General features: G+C 36.2%; 1 protein-coding gene across 5 annotated transcripts in view; it reads left to right on the top strand.

Annotated features, from left to right (window-relative positions):
- Positions 1 to 13,302, top strand: part of LOC107083385 (dipeptidyl aminopeptidase-like protein 6) — a 134,656-nt gene that overhangs the window by 95,915 nt on the left and 25,439 nt on the right. For all 5 annotated transcript variants that reach the window (XM_015372584.1, XM_015372582.1, XM_015372583.1 and 2 more), the window contains exons 2-3: positions 747 to 861; positions 9,634 to 9,732. In XM_015372584.1, coding sequence (XP_015228070.1) covers positions 747 to 861; positions 9,634 to 9,732 — 214 coding nt within the window. The remainder of the gene's footprint in view (positions 1 to 746; positions 862 to 9,633; positions 9,733 to 13,302) is intronic.

Here is a 13,302-nt window from a genome sequence, read left to right as displayed (position 1 = left end):
AAATTGAAGTCATGTATATAGAAAAAAAAAATACTTTTAAAAGCCTCTACACTGTAGTGATCACTATGCATGAAAGGGCTGCTGATGGTGATATCTTATTAACATGGTCTCTGTGATGCAATGGTGCTGGTCTAGATGTTTAGATGGAGGTTCTTTACTTTGGATTCAAAATTGTGTTGTGACTGAAAAGAGGCTTGAAAAGCTACTTCTTGTTGAAGTAAAGCTCTTATCGAAGATGGGTTCAAAACACAGTCTGGAGGCCCAGCAGAGCTTATTTAAAATAGATGACTGAAATTGTATTTTGATGCACAACAAACATCTGTTGCTATGGCATTCCAGTTTCAATGATTATGATAGTCAGAAGGCCCTTAAAGTAAGATAGACAAGGTTTAAAAGATATGTTTTTTCATATATTAGAGCATTTCAATTTAAAATGAAACTAAATGGTTAAGCTTCATGAGCTCCGTTTTTGTCTAATTTAATACAGTCCAGTGCAGCTGCAGATGGTCTTCTATAAAAACAATCATCCAATTTTCTAAAAGGCCACAAAATCATTCTATTTAAAAAAGAGAAGAAAAAAAAAAAGAAAAAGCTTTTAATTCAAAATGTTTTTGTTTGATTAGGTCAAAAAATCCAGCTGAAATGCTTAAGTGGGAAGAAGAGTGAAGTTTTGGAAAATTAAAATTTTTTTTTTTTTTTTTAACACTGTATCTGTTTGTAACACATTGTATGTTTATCGTTTTTAGGACCTCGTGGGCAGTGCGCCTCCTCAGAGGAACTGGAAGGGAATAGCGATCGCCCTCCTGGTCATCCTGATCATATGCTCTCTGATTGTCACCTCCGTTATCTTGCTGACGCCTAGTATGTATCACACAAAAAAACAATATTCTGAAGGGCGCCATGACCACATGGTGATACATTCAAAGAGTGTGTTTTTCCATGACATTCACATGTTTTTCAAGTTTTTTGGAGGCTTTTTCCTGCTGCTTCAATTCCACATCAAATTATGCTTTTTGCAACTTGTAGAAAATCCCCTCTTTCTTCTACCAGTCATGATTATTTGACATCTTTTAACTGCACCATTTTATCGCACTAGGAAGCAGAGTCTTTTCATCTTTTCACAGAAAAAGAAAGTGGGCAAAAAGAAAAAGTATGGAAGCAAAACATATCTTCATGTTGTTGATGCTCTATTTCCTCAGACCAGGTTGTGTAAGATGGGATTTGTATTTATAGTTGCCCAGATTTTCCTAACACTGCAGAATGTGGCCAAACTTTCAACTCAGGATATTATTCTTCATTACCATAAATCTACAACTGATATTTGGATGATAGGTTTACTAATTGCATGTGTTTTAATGTAAAAATACATAAATATGCAAGCAATTAACAGTAATGCAGGTAAATATGAACTGACTTGCTTGAAGAAAATAAAAGGCTTTATTTTGGAGATAATGTAATAAATTTAGGAAAAAAAATATCAATAATGCTAAACCTGAAAGGTGCTTCATAAAAATAATGCCTAAAAAGTTTACATGTTTTATTACTTTTCATATTTAATTATATAGACAAAAAAGCAAACCTTTAGTTATAAATATTTATGTATATTTGTAAATAGTATATTTTCTGTAGTTCTATTAAATTTGTGGAAAAAACAGTCCTTTTACAAGTCATATTTTATTTCAAACACCAGCTATTATAGCTGTTGATAATTTATTTTAAGATTATTAAAGTTCCTTTTGAGATAATTACTTTCCCTTAACTTTACATATTCCTTGGTTAAAAATGTGACAAAAGACAAGTTCTAATTATAAGTTCAATTTAGTCAGTTTATAGCAATTGGTGCTAGTATTTTGCCATGTCGACTGCTTAAACTCAGTTAAAATCTTCAATGAACGAGTGGTTGTAAATTTATCATGTTTTGTCTGGAATTAAGTACAGTATGGTCATAAGGGAGATCTAAAACCAACATGTGCAACTGCAATAAAAGATTTAAATCTGTTTTGGGCAAGAGGTGAAAACACGCTGCAAATACATTAATGCTCTGTAAGTACAAAGGGACTGATCTTTAAAGATTGTAAATAAGAGCAGCTAAATTGCATGCACAATCATTATTTTCTATATCATTTACAACCATTCGTCTTAATTTTTATTGTATTACATATTTTTGCTACATGCTCCATCACAACCTGAATAAGAAGGAAAAAAAGGAAAAAAGAAGATTTAAACTGAGCACCTCAGAAAGGGCTCAGCGCTGCCATCCTCCACAGAGGTGTAGCCTGGTGCATCTTTGCATATACAGTAGGTACAGGAAGAAGTGGATTAGCCAAGGCTGAAAATTAAAACTGAATACTTACAGAATAGGTCAATTGTTGGTTATGAATGATTATCTATTAACCCTGCATTATATTAGGTGGTTTAACTCTGACAAGTATCTCCGCTGTCATTATGAGGAACAGAGGGCAGAGAGACTTTTACCTGAACTGTACTTGTGATTAAAGACTCTTAAAGACTGGTTGTGATGGGAACAGTATGAGCCTTCCATGGTAGCTTCCAGGATTCAGTTTTACATAAATTAAAACACGCATATTAATAATACAAAGGAAAAAAATGATTAGTTTCTATATTTTATTTGAAATAGGTAAGTTAATGTGTTTTTCTCAACACAAAGTATTTTATAGTAAATTCTTCACTTAGTGCTGAGTACAACCAATGGACTGTTCTGTAAATTATTTATTACAATTTCGGCAGGACTAATGAAAATGGTTTCTTCAAAACAGGAACGAACGGCTTCATGAGCAGCACATTTATTGTGGAAGAAATATATAAATATAAAGAATGTTAATCTAATGTTTGGGAAGCTTTTATCCCAATGATTGAAACTCGGTGTGCCTTCATACTTTAGCTATTTTTGAAAAAAGATATACGAGTAAAATTGTTGTAAACATTCTTTGCCTGATTGCCATCCACTTAGACTGAATTGTGCATTACTAAAACAAATTAATGTCCTATGACAATATGAATACTTTTTACTCGCTGTAAAACCAGCCTGGAAATTTTTTTTTATCTGTGAAGGCCAGAGGACTGAACACAGCCAAATATAAAGCTGTGCTACTGTCTGGTCCTTGGTATTGCAGAATGAACACTGTTGCAGCTCCATAGAATCTGTCACACTCAGGGCCTACTGAGACATTAGGACAGGCTTGGAGGAGGGTCCTCTGACAAAAGTTGCCTTGGGCTGCAAAAAGTTTGACACAGCATATGTATGGTAAGCACTGCATACCTAGATATAAACAATCAATAAAACATTTCAATATAGAGGGTACTTTACCTATGAAAGGAGCTTGGGTTTACAGAAAACAGATAAAGTAATATAGAGATCTCTTTGAGCCTCAAAAAACAAAAAAATAACAATATGGGACATGCATGGTTTATCGTCTTCCCCTCTTTATGAAAAAAAAATTCAACAAACTTCACAGAAAGCTACTGAGCGACTCCTTTCAATGCTTTAGTGTGGACTTTTTAATCCTAGTTTCCATTATATTTTTTATATATCAAAATAATGTATCTATTCCATTTTAAGGCACCCTCTTACCGAATAGAAATCATAGATGCATATTTTCAGGACCTTGAAAAAGACAGGTTTCTTGTTTATATAGGGTCTGGTTCAATAATTTCAATTTGTAGTATTTTGTATGGTCTGCTCCTATATGAGTTGATGATCAATGTATTGCCCCAGTGGCCTGAAGCACTTCCATAATGCACATTTAGTTACCAGCTTTTCTTAAATTTTCTAAACAGTTGTTATTTCCACTCACAGGAATGTTTATTTACATGTGTTTTGTGTTCTTGTGTTTTATATTGGACTCACGCTGTCACAAAAGTTACTTATACTGAACGCTGCAACCAGGTTTATGCTACGTTCACAACGCAAAAAAAATACAATGAATTGAAGTAAATACTTAAAATATTTTGAATTAAATGATTTGGGTAAGCTGAAAAACAGTTGCTAAAGATGTAAAAATCGTGAAACTTTCAGAAAAGTGTTGTATAGAGAAGTTCTAAGAAAATATGCTGCATAAATGTTTTGTGAAAAGTAAGGGTTGGTATTCTGATGCATGTTTAGTGTATTGCTAATAGATAAAACAAATCTTTTGAGGTTTTTTTTAAATCCTCTTAACAGCCCCTTAACCATGGGGACAAACAAGTTGTGCATTTAAGACACATGTTTACCGGTTTAACACAGCATACAGTTTTCCTGTTCCCACGGCTGACTTTACTTTCAGCACTGCAGCCTGCAAACTAACCTCCTGTGATTGTCTTGACTGCTGCATTTTCCCTCCTGCAGTTCAGACAGCTGTTTTAATTTGATGACCCTCTTGCAGTAGGGAACATTTTACAGAGGACATGGAGTCTTTTTTTATTCTGTGCTCTTTTTTTACACAGAGACAAGTCATTGTTTCATTGGATAAAAAAGGCTTTTAAAGTGTAATACTATTCATGGCTGTTTTAATGGGTATGATAATGTGGTAAAAGCTCCAGGCGGATGTCAGATCCAATTTCCCTTTAGACATTTGCCTCACTTCTACACTGCCTTGCAAAGGGATACAATTGCTCAGATTTTTAGCTCATAAAATGTTTATAATGACGATATTCAACATAGCTTCAAACATTTATTGGTCAAAAACAACTTGAGGTCTGTAAAAAAATAAAATTGTATTATCCATTTGCAAAATAATACCAGGCCGTCAGTCCTCAATGTAGCTGTTGTTTCTTAAATATAAATGCAAAAGAAAACACTCAGAGATTTCAGACCGGCTTGCTCCCTTACTTATGGCCTGGCTCCTCTTTTGTCATCTGTCAGCTCCAGATCTTGTTTTGACTTTTTTGGTTACCATCGCACTGCCAACCTTCTGCTAAAAAATGGCTGTTACCGATTGTAGTGGTTGCATCCTCCAAGGACCCGGTGTACCTGGACTGGGTCCTGCAAGTGTCTTGAAATAAGGCTGGCAGGGTTTGACTATGGATTGTGCTAATTACATTTTCGAGTAGTCCAGGAGGAGTACCGTTAATGCAAATATCAGATTTATAGTCCCCACACTGCACAGATTTTGTGCTTAAATGTTAGCCAAACCGATTTGCACAAGGACAGATAAAACCTTTCATTAAACCAAACACTACCCAATATTTATCTGACTCAATAACTATATAAATGAATTATTTTCATAAATTTTAAGGCAAAACTATAAACCACTGTCTGTCAAACTGTCTTCAGTCCGCAATGTCTTAAATTGTCAAGAACAGGAAATGGGAGTATACCTCTTCCTGGTTCCTCCTGAGTATCAGGACCTTCATCCGGTTTTCACTAAGTGTAAGACTCTCTCTCTCTCTCTCTCTCTCTCCCACCTCACTGCACATATGACTGTACTATTGAGTTGCTTCTTGGAGCTTCTCTCCCCTCCAGTAGGTTGTATAACCTGTCCAAACCTGAGTATCGAGAAGTACATAAACGAGTCACTAGCTGCTGAAATTATCCACACCTTTACCTCTCATGCTGGAGCAGATTTTTTCTTTGTCAGGTTAAAGGAGGGATCACTAAGACCTTGCAATGATTACAGGGCCTTAACCAGAATACTGTGAAAAAGGAATATCCACTTCCTACTCAGCAGCCTTTGAACCACTTCATGGCTCACATTTCTTAACCAAGTCAGATCTCTGAAATGCTTACCACCTGGTCAGAATAAGAGAAGGAGAAAGATGGAAGACAGCATTCAAGACCCCCCTAGGTCATTTCGTATATCTGGCAATGCATTTCAGTCTCACAAATGCACCTGCAGTTTTCCAATCCCTTGTGAATGACATCCTTAGAGCTTTTTTTTAAATCAGTTTGTATACCTTGATGACTTTTTGATTTTTTAGGACCTTTTCTAAACATAAGATCCACATGTGTCAAGTTTTCCAACAACTTCTAGAGAACCAACACTTTGACAAAGCCACAAAGTGTGAGTTTTATGCAACGCCTTTTTGGGACACATTCTGGAGAGCAGGCAGATCCAGAGAAGATTCAAGCCATACTCGATTGGCCTACTCCCTAAACTTGCAAGCAACTATGTTTTTAGGATTGGGTAACCTCTACCACAGATTCATTATAAACTACAGTCAAACTGCTCTACCCATCACTTGCCTTACCTCCTCCGAATTACCTTTTATTTCACCTGAAGCCAAAAGGGCTTTTTTGGAGCTCAAGGAAAGGGCTCCCAATTCACTGATTCTGATTCAACCAGATCCAGAGAAACAGTTTTCCTTGTAGTTTAAACCTTTGACTTAGGGGTGGTTGCAAGCTTTTCGCACATTTTCACTGACGATGATAAACGTGCATCCACGTGCCTTCTTTTCCCACCATTTGTCTCAAGCAGGACAAAACTATCATGTGGTCAATAGAGACCTCGTAGACATTAAAATGGCTTTTGAAGAGTGGCGCCACTGGTTGGAGGTAGCTGAACATCTTGTTATTGTGCGGACTGACCACAACAATCTGACCTATCTCCTAGAAGCAAAACATCTGGAACCTATATAATTTAGTGCTGTCAATCGATTAAATTTTTTTAATCGCGATTAATCGCATCAATGCCTAAGTTAACTTGCGATTAATCGCATTTTAATCGCACATTTTTTTCCTGATTGAAAATCATTTAAATACTCTCGATGACATACAAAAAAATACATACAGGTTAGGTTTGTGTCAATGTTCTTTTTTTTAAATGAGAACAGGTCACAGATACTGATTTATGCCATAGAAACATATGGCAAGAAGATGGGGAGGCATGTACCAAAAAATAACAAATATGTAGCCAAAAAAAAGGCCCTGAAAACAGGCTGATGTAAAAGACAGTCTTTACAGTTAATACAGTCTTTTGAACAAAGACAAGCATTTTACCCTACTGCTATAAAATGCAGTACAGTTAACATTAGATGTTAATTAACCAAGATAATAATGAACAATTTTCAATCAATACATCAAAATCAATAGACCGACATCACTAGATGGAGGTAGTCTATGCTCTAGAAAGTTACTTTTCAGACTCTTAACAAAAATGAGAATACACACACACCCACACACACACAGACACACCCACCCACACACACACACACACACACACACACACGCGATACTGACCTGTGGCGTACACAGACAGCAAGAGTGCCGTAGCAGATTCCATTTCACCTCAGTAATCTGTTTTCTCAGCGTATTTCAGGTTGCTACTAGTTACCAGACACTCAACTTGTTTGTTGGTGGTGGGGCTTAAAGAAAAGGCACTAGCGTTACCCAGTGTATGAGCGTCTTTTTCCCTTGAGGAGCTCCGCTCTCGAAGCCTATGAGAAATGCATACACTGGGGGAAAATAGCCCCGCCTTCTCGCAGGCTGCAGCGGGATGTACTTGGAAAATTGTACCATAAAACCACATAGCGTTAATCTCACGTTAAAAAAATTATCGCCGTTAAAATGGCCTCGCGTTAACGCGTTAATAACGCGATAATTTTGACAGCACTAATATAATTACATTGGTCTCTTTTCTTTTCCTGTTTCAACTTGGTCATCTCTTACCGCTTAGGCTCTAAAAACACCAAACCAAATGCCCTATCTGGGCAATACTGCAGTGAACAGGAACCAGGAATGTCTTAACCATCATTCAACCTACCTTCATTGTGGGAGTGTTATTGTGGGAAATTAAGGATCAAGTCCTGGAGGCTCAGCAGTCTGAACTGGATTCTGGCAATGGACCTACAAACCAGGTTTATGTTCGTGCTTCCATTAGGGCCCGGCTCATTCACTGGGTCCACATTACAACATTTTCCTGCCATCCTGGAATCAACCAAACTCTCGCACTCCCTAGATTAACTTCTAGTGGCCTTCATATGTAAGGATTTTCTAGCCTGTGCAGTGTGTGCCTGCATCAAAGCTAGTAACCAGCCTCCCAGTTCTCTTCTTCATTTTTTTATCACCATTTTCACCATAATCAACTTTTTTTTCACTCTGTGCCTGACTAAGCATGTGTCTCTATGATTTATCTCCTGGGTCTGGAAGTAGTTTTGTACTGCTTTGGGGGTTAAGGCTGCTCTCAGTTCAGGTTTTCATCCCCAAACTAATAGCCAATCCGAGCACATGAGCCAGGAGCTTGAGGCATCCCTCTGCTGCCTCTGTTGGTCACACCCATCATCATTTCTCAGTTGCCTTAGGTCTAATATGTACATAATTGCCACACTTCCTCTGTTACTGGTCTGTCTCCATTTGAGTCCTCTCTAGGATCCCAGTCTGTTTCCATCTGAGGAGCAGGACACTGTCACAAGTACAGAGCAATGAAATGAACTCTATGCATTTAACCGATCCCCTTGGGGAGCAGTGGGCTTCCATTGTGCGGGACCCTGGGAGCAGTTTTGGGGTTAATGTTCTTTGCTCAGGGAAGGCAGTCCAGAGAGGCAGTCTGTGGGAGTGGGGCTTGAACTCAGAACCTCTGGATTCCAAGTGCAATAATAGGTGATATGTTTACGTATCACCCTAACCACTAGGCCAACACTCCCCCTACAATGCCTCAGTCACTATATACAGCGGGGTCTATATAGTGGACCGTTTGGACAGATGTTCACTACTTTTTGCTCCCTGTTGGTCCCGTAACCCCTCCTCCACCACGCAGTGCCTGTGTTAGCTTTGTTATTAGTTGCCGCTAGTCGGGTCGTTACAGCCTATGGCTACAGCGGGCCGCTGTGACAGAAAATCTCAAAATGCTTGGCGAGGAGAGATCTCCGCGCCAAGCATTCTAGGCTCTCTGAGTTTCTGCCTCTTATGGGGATTTCTTTTCATTCCATACGCTTCGTAGACACTCTTATGACCCTCGACCATTTTTAAAGAGCCGCGGGGAAAAAGCTGAGCTACAATCACTGTCTGAAACTGTGGCTCACCACAGATGTATGCCTGAAAGTACGCATGCGCAGACAAAAAAGATAGCTAACTGGGGACGAGGACGTAGGACAACCTTACCTAAACATATCAACAGAATGACAATTGGGAGGCCCATTTATTTAGATAATCCACCTCGAAATAAAAGATCATCCTCTATACCTTTAAACTAATGGCTACTTCCTCTCTGGTTGTCCTTTCAGCCCATCTTGGCATGCAGCAAATTATACTGATAAACCAGATTTGTTGGGATTTACAACTTTCTTCTTGTTATCTTGCCTAAAATGTTCCAATAGCCTCACCCTGAGAAGCAGTATGTTTTAAAAAAGGAGAGAAAAAGGAGCAGCATCTAGGAGTGGTGGCTTAGAATCTAACCTGGTTGTACAGCTATGTCTAATTAATGCCAATTTTGTGAATATATGACTTACAAGGCCTTAACTTTTGCCTTCCTTGACTCTGTTAAGGCATAGTAATCTTTGTGCAAGTAAGCATCAGAATTTTTAAAGAGTAATGAATGTTAACTATCACTCACAGAAGCTGAAGTTTAGTCAAATTTTATAGGACAATAAATGTAATTTGTATTTTATTAGGTTAATCTGAACATCTTGTTGTCACTGTGGAAATTATTTTAAAATATTTAATTTATCCACGCTTTATTATCTAACTGATGTGTTTGACAGGTGAAGATGACAGCCTCGCTCTTAAGAAGAAAGTAACCTTGGACGACGTCTTTGGAGCGGACCTCCGAATTCATGACCCAGACGCTAAATGGCTTAGTGGTGCGTTACCAGTTTAGCTTTGACATTTAAAATCTGACTTCTTTGTCAAAACACAACCCATACTCAGACAGCTTGACATTTTTCTTCTTGACTCACAATGTACCACTGCTATTAAAGTCTGGCACATCTTTTTCTGCAGGTAAAGCTTCCTGAACATTTTTGTGCAGCCTACATTGATAAGAATGTACATTTAGAGACATTTTAGTTAGTACAAGCTAAAAAAGTTTTTTTTTTTTTTTTTTCAATAATTCATAAAGAAGAAATCAGAATCAGTTCAACTCATTTTGTGGATCCATTTTAAGCTCTTAAGCCAAGTGAAATTTTCTCTAATGGCATGTCCAGAAGTAAATTGCTTCGGGTTGAGGAAAATATTTTTAATTGAAGTGAATTTAAATATTTATTTTAATTGTATGTTATGTCTCTAAGTGGTAAAACAAAGATGAGAGCTTAGACACCGAGAGCTGTAACAGTTCAGTTCTGCTGGAGCTAAATCAAGAACGGATAATAGCCAAATTTGCTTTGTTTTCAGGCCTGTTTATGTGCCAAAAGTAAAGTAGAAAGGAACCTTTTGTCTTTATCCTTTTGCTCTTTATAGTTTTTCAACAAAATCCTAAGAACACAAAACTGTTTTCTTGGAGCCACATAACTATGTTTGCTCTTAGAAAGCAAATAGATGCAGAATAATTTCAGCTGTATTGGCGAGTTTTAACTACTTCATTATAACAGATGCAAAAGATGTACCTCAATATATATTTCTAGCTGTCTCCTCTGAAGTAAAAACAGAGATGGAAGCTGGCAATGGAGCTTAACCCTGCTAGACCAGCAAACTTAGCGCCCCCTGATGTTCGCTGGGAAAATTGTTCCAAATATTTTCAATTTGAAAAATTGATGTGAGGTTTTACTCAAACAAAAGTTTGAGTAAAACGTCACAAACCAACTCCACAATCCTAGGTTTAGTATAAACCTAGGATTGTGGAGTTTATTTATTGTGGTTTATTTATTTATTTATTTTTTCCTTTCATATAATCCCCAAGGAATAGCAACAAAGACGTACTGAGTATATCTTAGGTTGTTGTTCCTGATTAATGTTTAACATGTATGTATTCACCTGGTGAATAATTATCACTAATTATAATGTTGTGCTTGTACCACACTTTGAAAGCCTTTTTTAATGAAAACATTTTTCAGCCAAACTGTTTATCAACTCAAGCTCTCTGAAGATATTCTTCCACTTTTCACTGCAACCAGCATATGGAAAAAAGACTGTAAAAAATGTTAAACACGATTAAAAAAACTAGTATATCAGCTTTTTTTCTTATAGGAACACCAATGCATTTGTTTAAGATGCTAACAACAACAAATCTTTTTGAAAGTAATGGCAAAATATTAGTATTGCATTGTGGGTAAAATTTAAAAAATGATAACAATATCTTTATATACTTACAAGAACAACACAGCTTTCAAATCAAAAGGCCTATAGTTCTTTATTTGGCTTTATATTTGTATTGATTTATCTGTCCATGTACACAACTTCTTCTTGTTTTTATGTAAATATATATTTTAAATACTATAATATAATATCTCCAATGTAATTGAATGTTGCATAAATAAACTATCACCTATTATCATTAGTCTAGTGTAAAGCACAATAAGCCAAGACTAATTTTGGAATAAACATAGTGAAAACAACATATAATGAGAAAAGCTACAACATGCTGTTAAAATTTTTTTAATTATCACATAAAATGTATTTTAAAGCCTGGTTAATGTACCTGTACATTTTGATAGACTTTTCAATAATTGTTTTTTTTTTTCTTGTTTTCTTCCTAAGTAATATTAGTGATCTTTGTTGTTTTATGTTTTATTCTCATCGGATGTTTCTGTTGAGCAGCTAAACTTCTCTAAATCTATGCAGCCTTTTCAGTCCAAATCACCTTAACAGTAAAACTTCATTAAATCATCAGAGATTAATTATGTTTTCCAGTTAAACATTTCTTTAAATAAAGCAGCTGAAAAGGAAAAAAAATGTTTAGAAAACCTTTTTTTGATTTGAAGCTCTAGCTACAGCTCTCCTTTATGTCACAGGGATTGCAACCAAAGATGTCAAAACTTTTCTTTGTTTTCAACTGAGTTAACTGCACTACTACATTATGCGTTTCTATTAAAGACTTTTTTTAATATATATTTTCAATGTTGATGTTTGCTTTATTTTGAGAGACTAACAATTTATTGGTTTTATTACTTTCTAAGGCCCATATAGATGCTTTCTGGTTTAAATCAGCTTGCATGTGCACATCTGATTGGAGCTGAGACTTGGCATGTGACAGAACCATCTGTCCATGTTCTTCCAATTATCCTCTGATTACTTACATTAACACCTTATTAGCATATAATTACTTACATTCTCACTTGTCTGCACCCTTTATTTGTAACTGTGATGAAAGCGCCTTCAGCACCTGACGAAACTCCTGCAATCAATTGTGTGACATTGCACTTGTCATTTAAGTTAAAGCAATCAGCATCCATTTGTTGCTAATGACCTTCTGATAAGAAACCCGACAGGACAGCCTCTCACTCCAGTGACTCTCATCAATATTTTTTTGAACTTCATTCACAGCAGAGCGTAATTGATCCCTGTTTCTCTCTGATCACATTTGGCCTCTGAAGTCTTTTACTCACCTCTGAGTTTCTCACAGTCCCAGATCCAAAAACAAAGATTCAACCTTCACATTGATCTCTAAAACAAAGAGGGGCTGCTGTCTGTCTGCTGAGATGTAACAGAATACATAAAAAGATTCAAACCCCTCAGTGGTTTCAAATCTATTTTATTACAAAAATATTAGGAAAATGTTAGACTGAAATAACTAAATTGTTCCAAATAACGAACAAAAATATGTAATTTTATGTTTTGTTTCCCTGTTTTTATGCTTTGAAAGGTAGTTTAACATGTGGATATAGTTTACTGAACAGAAATATCTAGGTTTCCTTCAGAATTAGCTGTTTTTTGTTTTTTAAACATCAAAGGCATCAGAAAATTGGACCTTGCTGTCTCTGTTTTTGTCTTTTGATTTAGATTCTTTTTTAAGCAACCCTTGACTGCAATTTTTGTAGGATTGTTTTTGTGTTGAACAGTTCATCTCTCATTTAGCTCACTTCTTGCTCTGCATTATCAAACAGTGTTTAGGTCAATAGATTCATGATTTGAAGATAAAATGTCAGCATTTGCCCTTTTTTCTTTGCACAAAGGAAGCTTTCCACACAAAGAAAAATGTGTCAGATGTAGAAAGAGATTGTTTCTAACCTTAGAATGTTTCTAAGTTTCACATCAAAATGATTTTGGCTTTAATAAAACTACCATTTTGATTCAGCCTTATTTTTTTCTACAACCCAATTGTTTGAAATACTGACTTATCAGGATTTATCTAAATATATAACATTTAAGTTTATCATGCATAAATATTCTAAATGTCTACATTTTTTTTCTACTATCCAGAGTCTGTATTAATACATAGAAAACAGTCCTGTAAAACAGCATTTTAATAGTTTGCCAGCCATTGTCAAAGGGACAGG

This window comes from Cyprinodon variegatus, unplaced genomic scaffold (assembly GCF_000732505.1).
Source record: "Cyprinodon variegatus isolate N-32 unplaced genomic scaffold, C_variegatus-1.0 Scaffold73, whole genome shotgun sequence".
Classification (NCBI taxonomy): Eukaryota; Metazoa; Chordata; class Actinopteri; order Cyprinodontiformes; family Cyprinodontidae; genus Cyprinodon; species Cyprinodon variegatus.
Note: the sequence above shows the minus strand (reverse complement) of the source record. Positions and strands in the feature narration are given on the sequence as shown.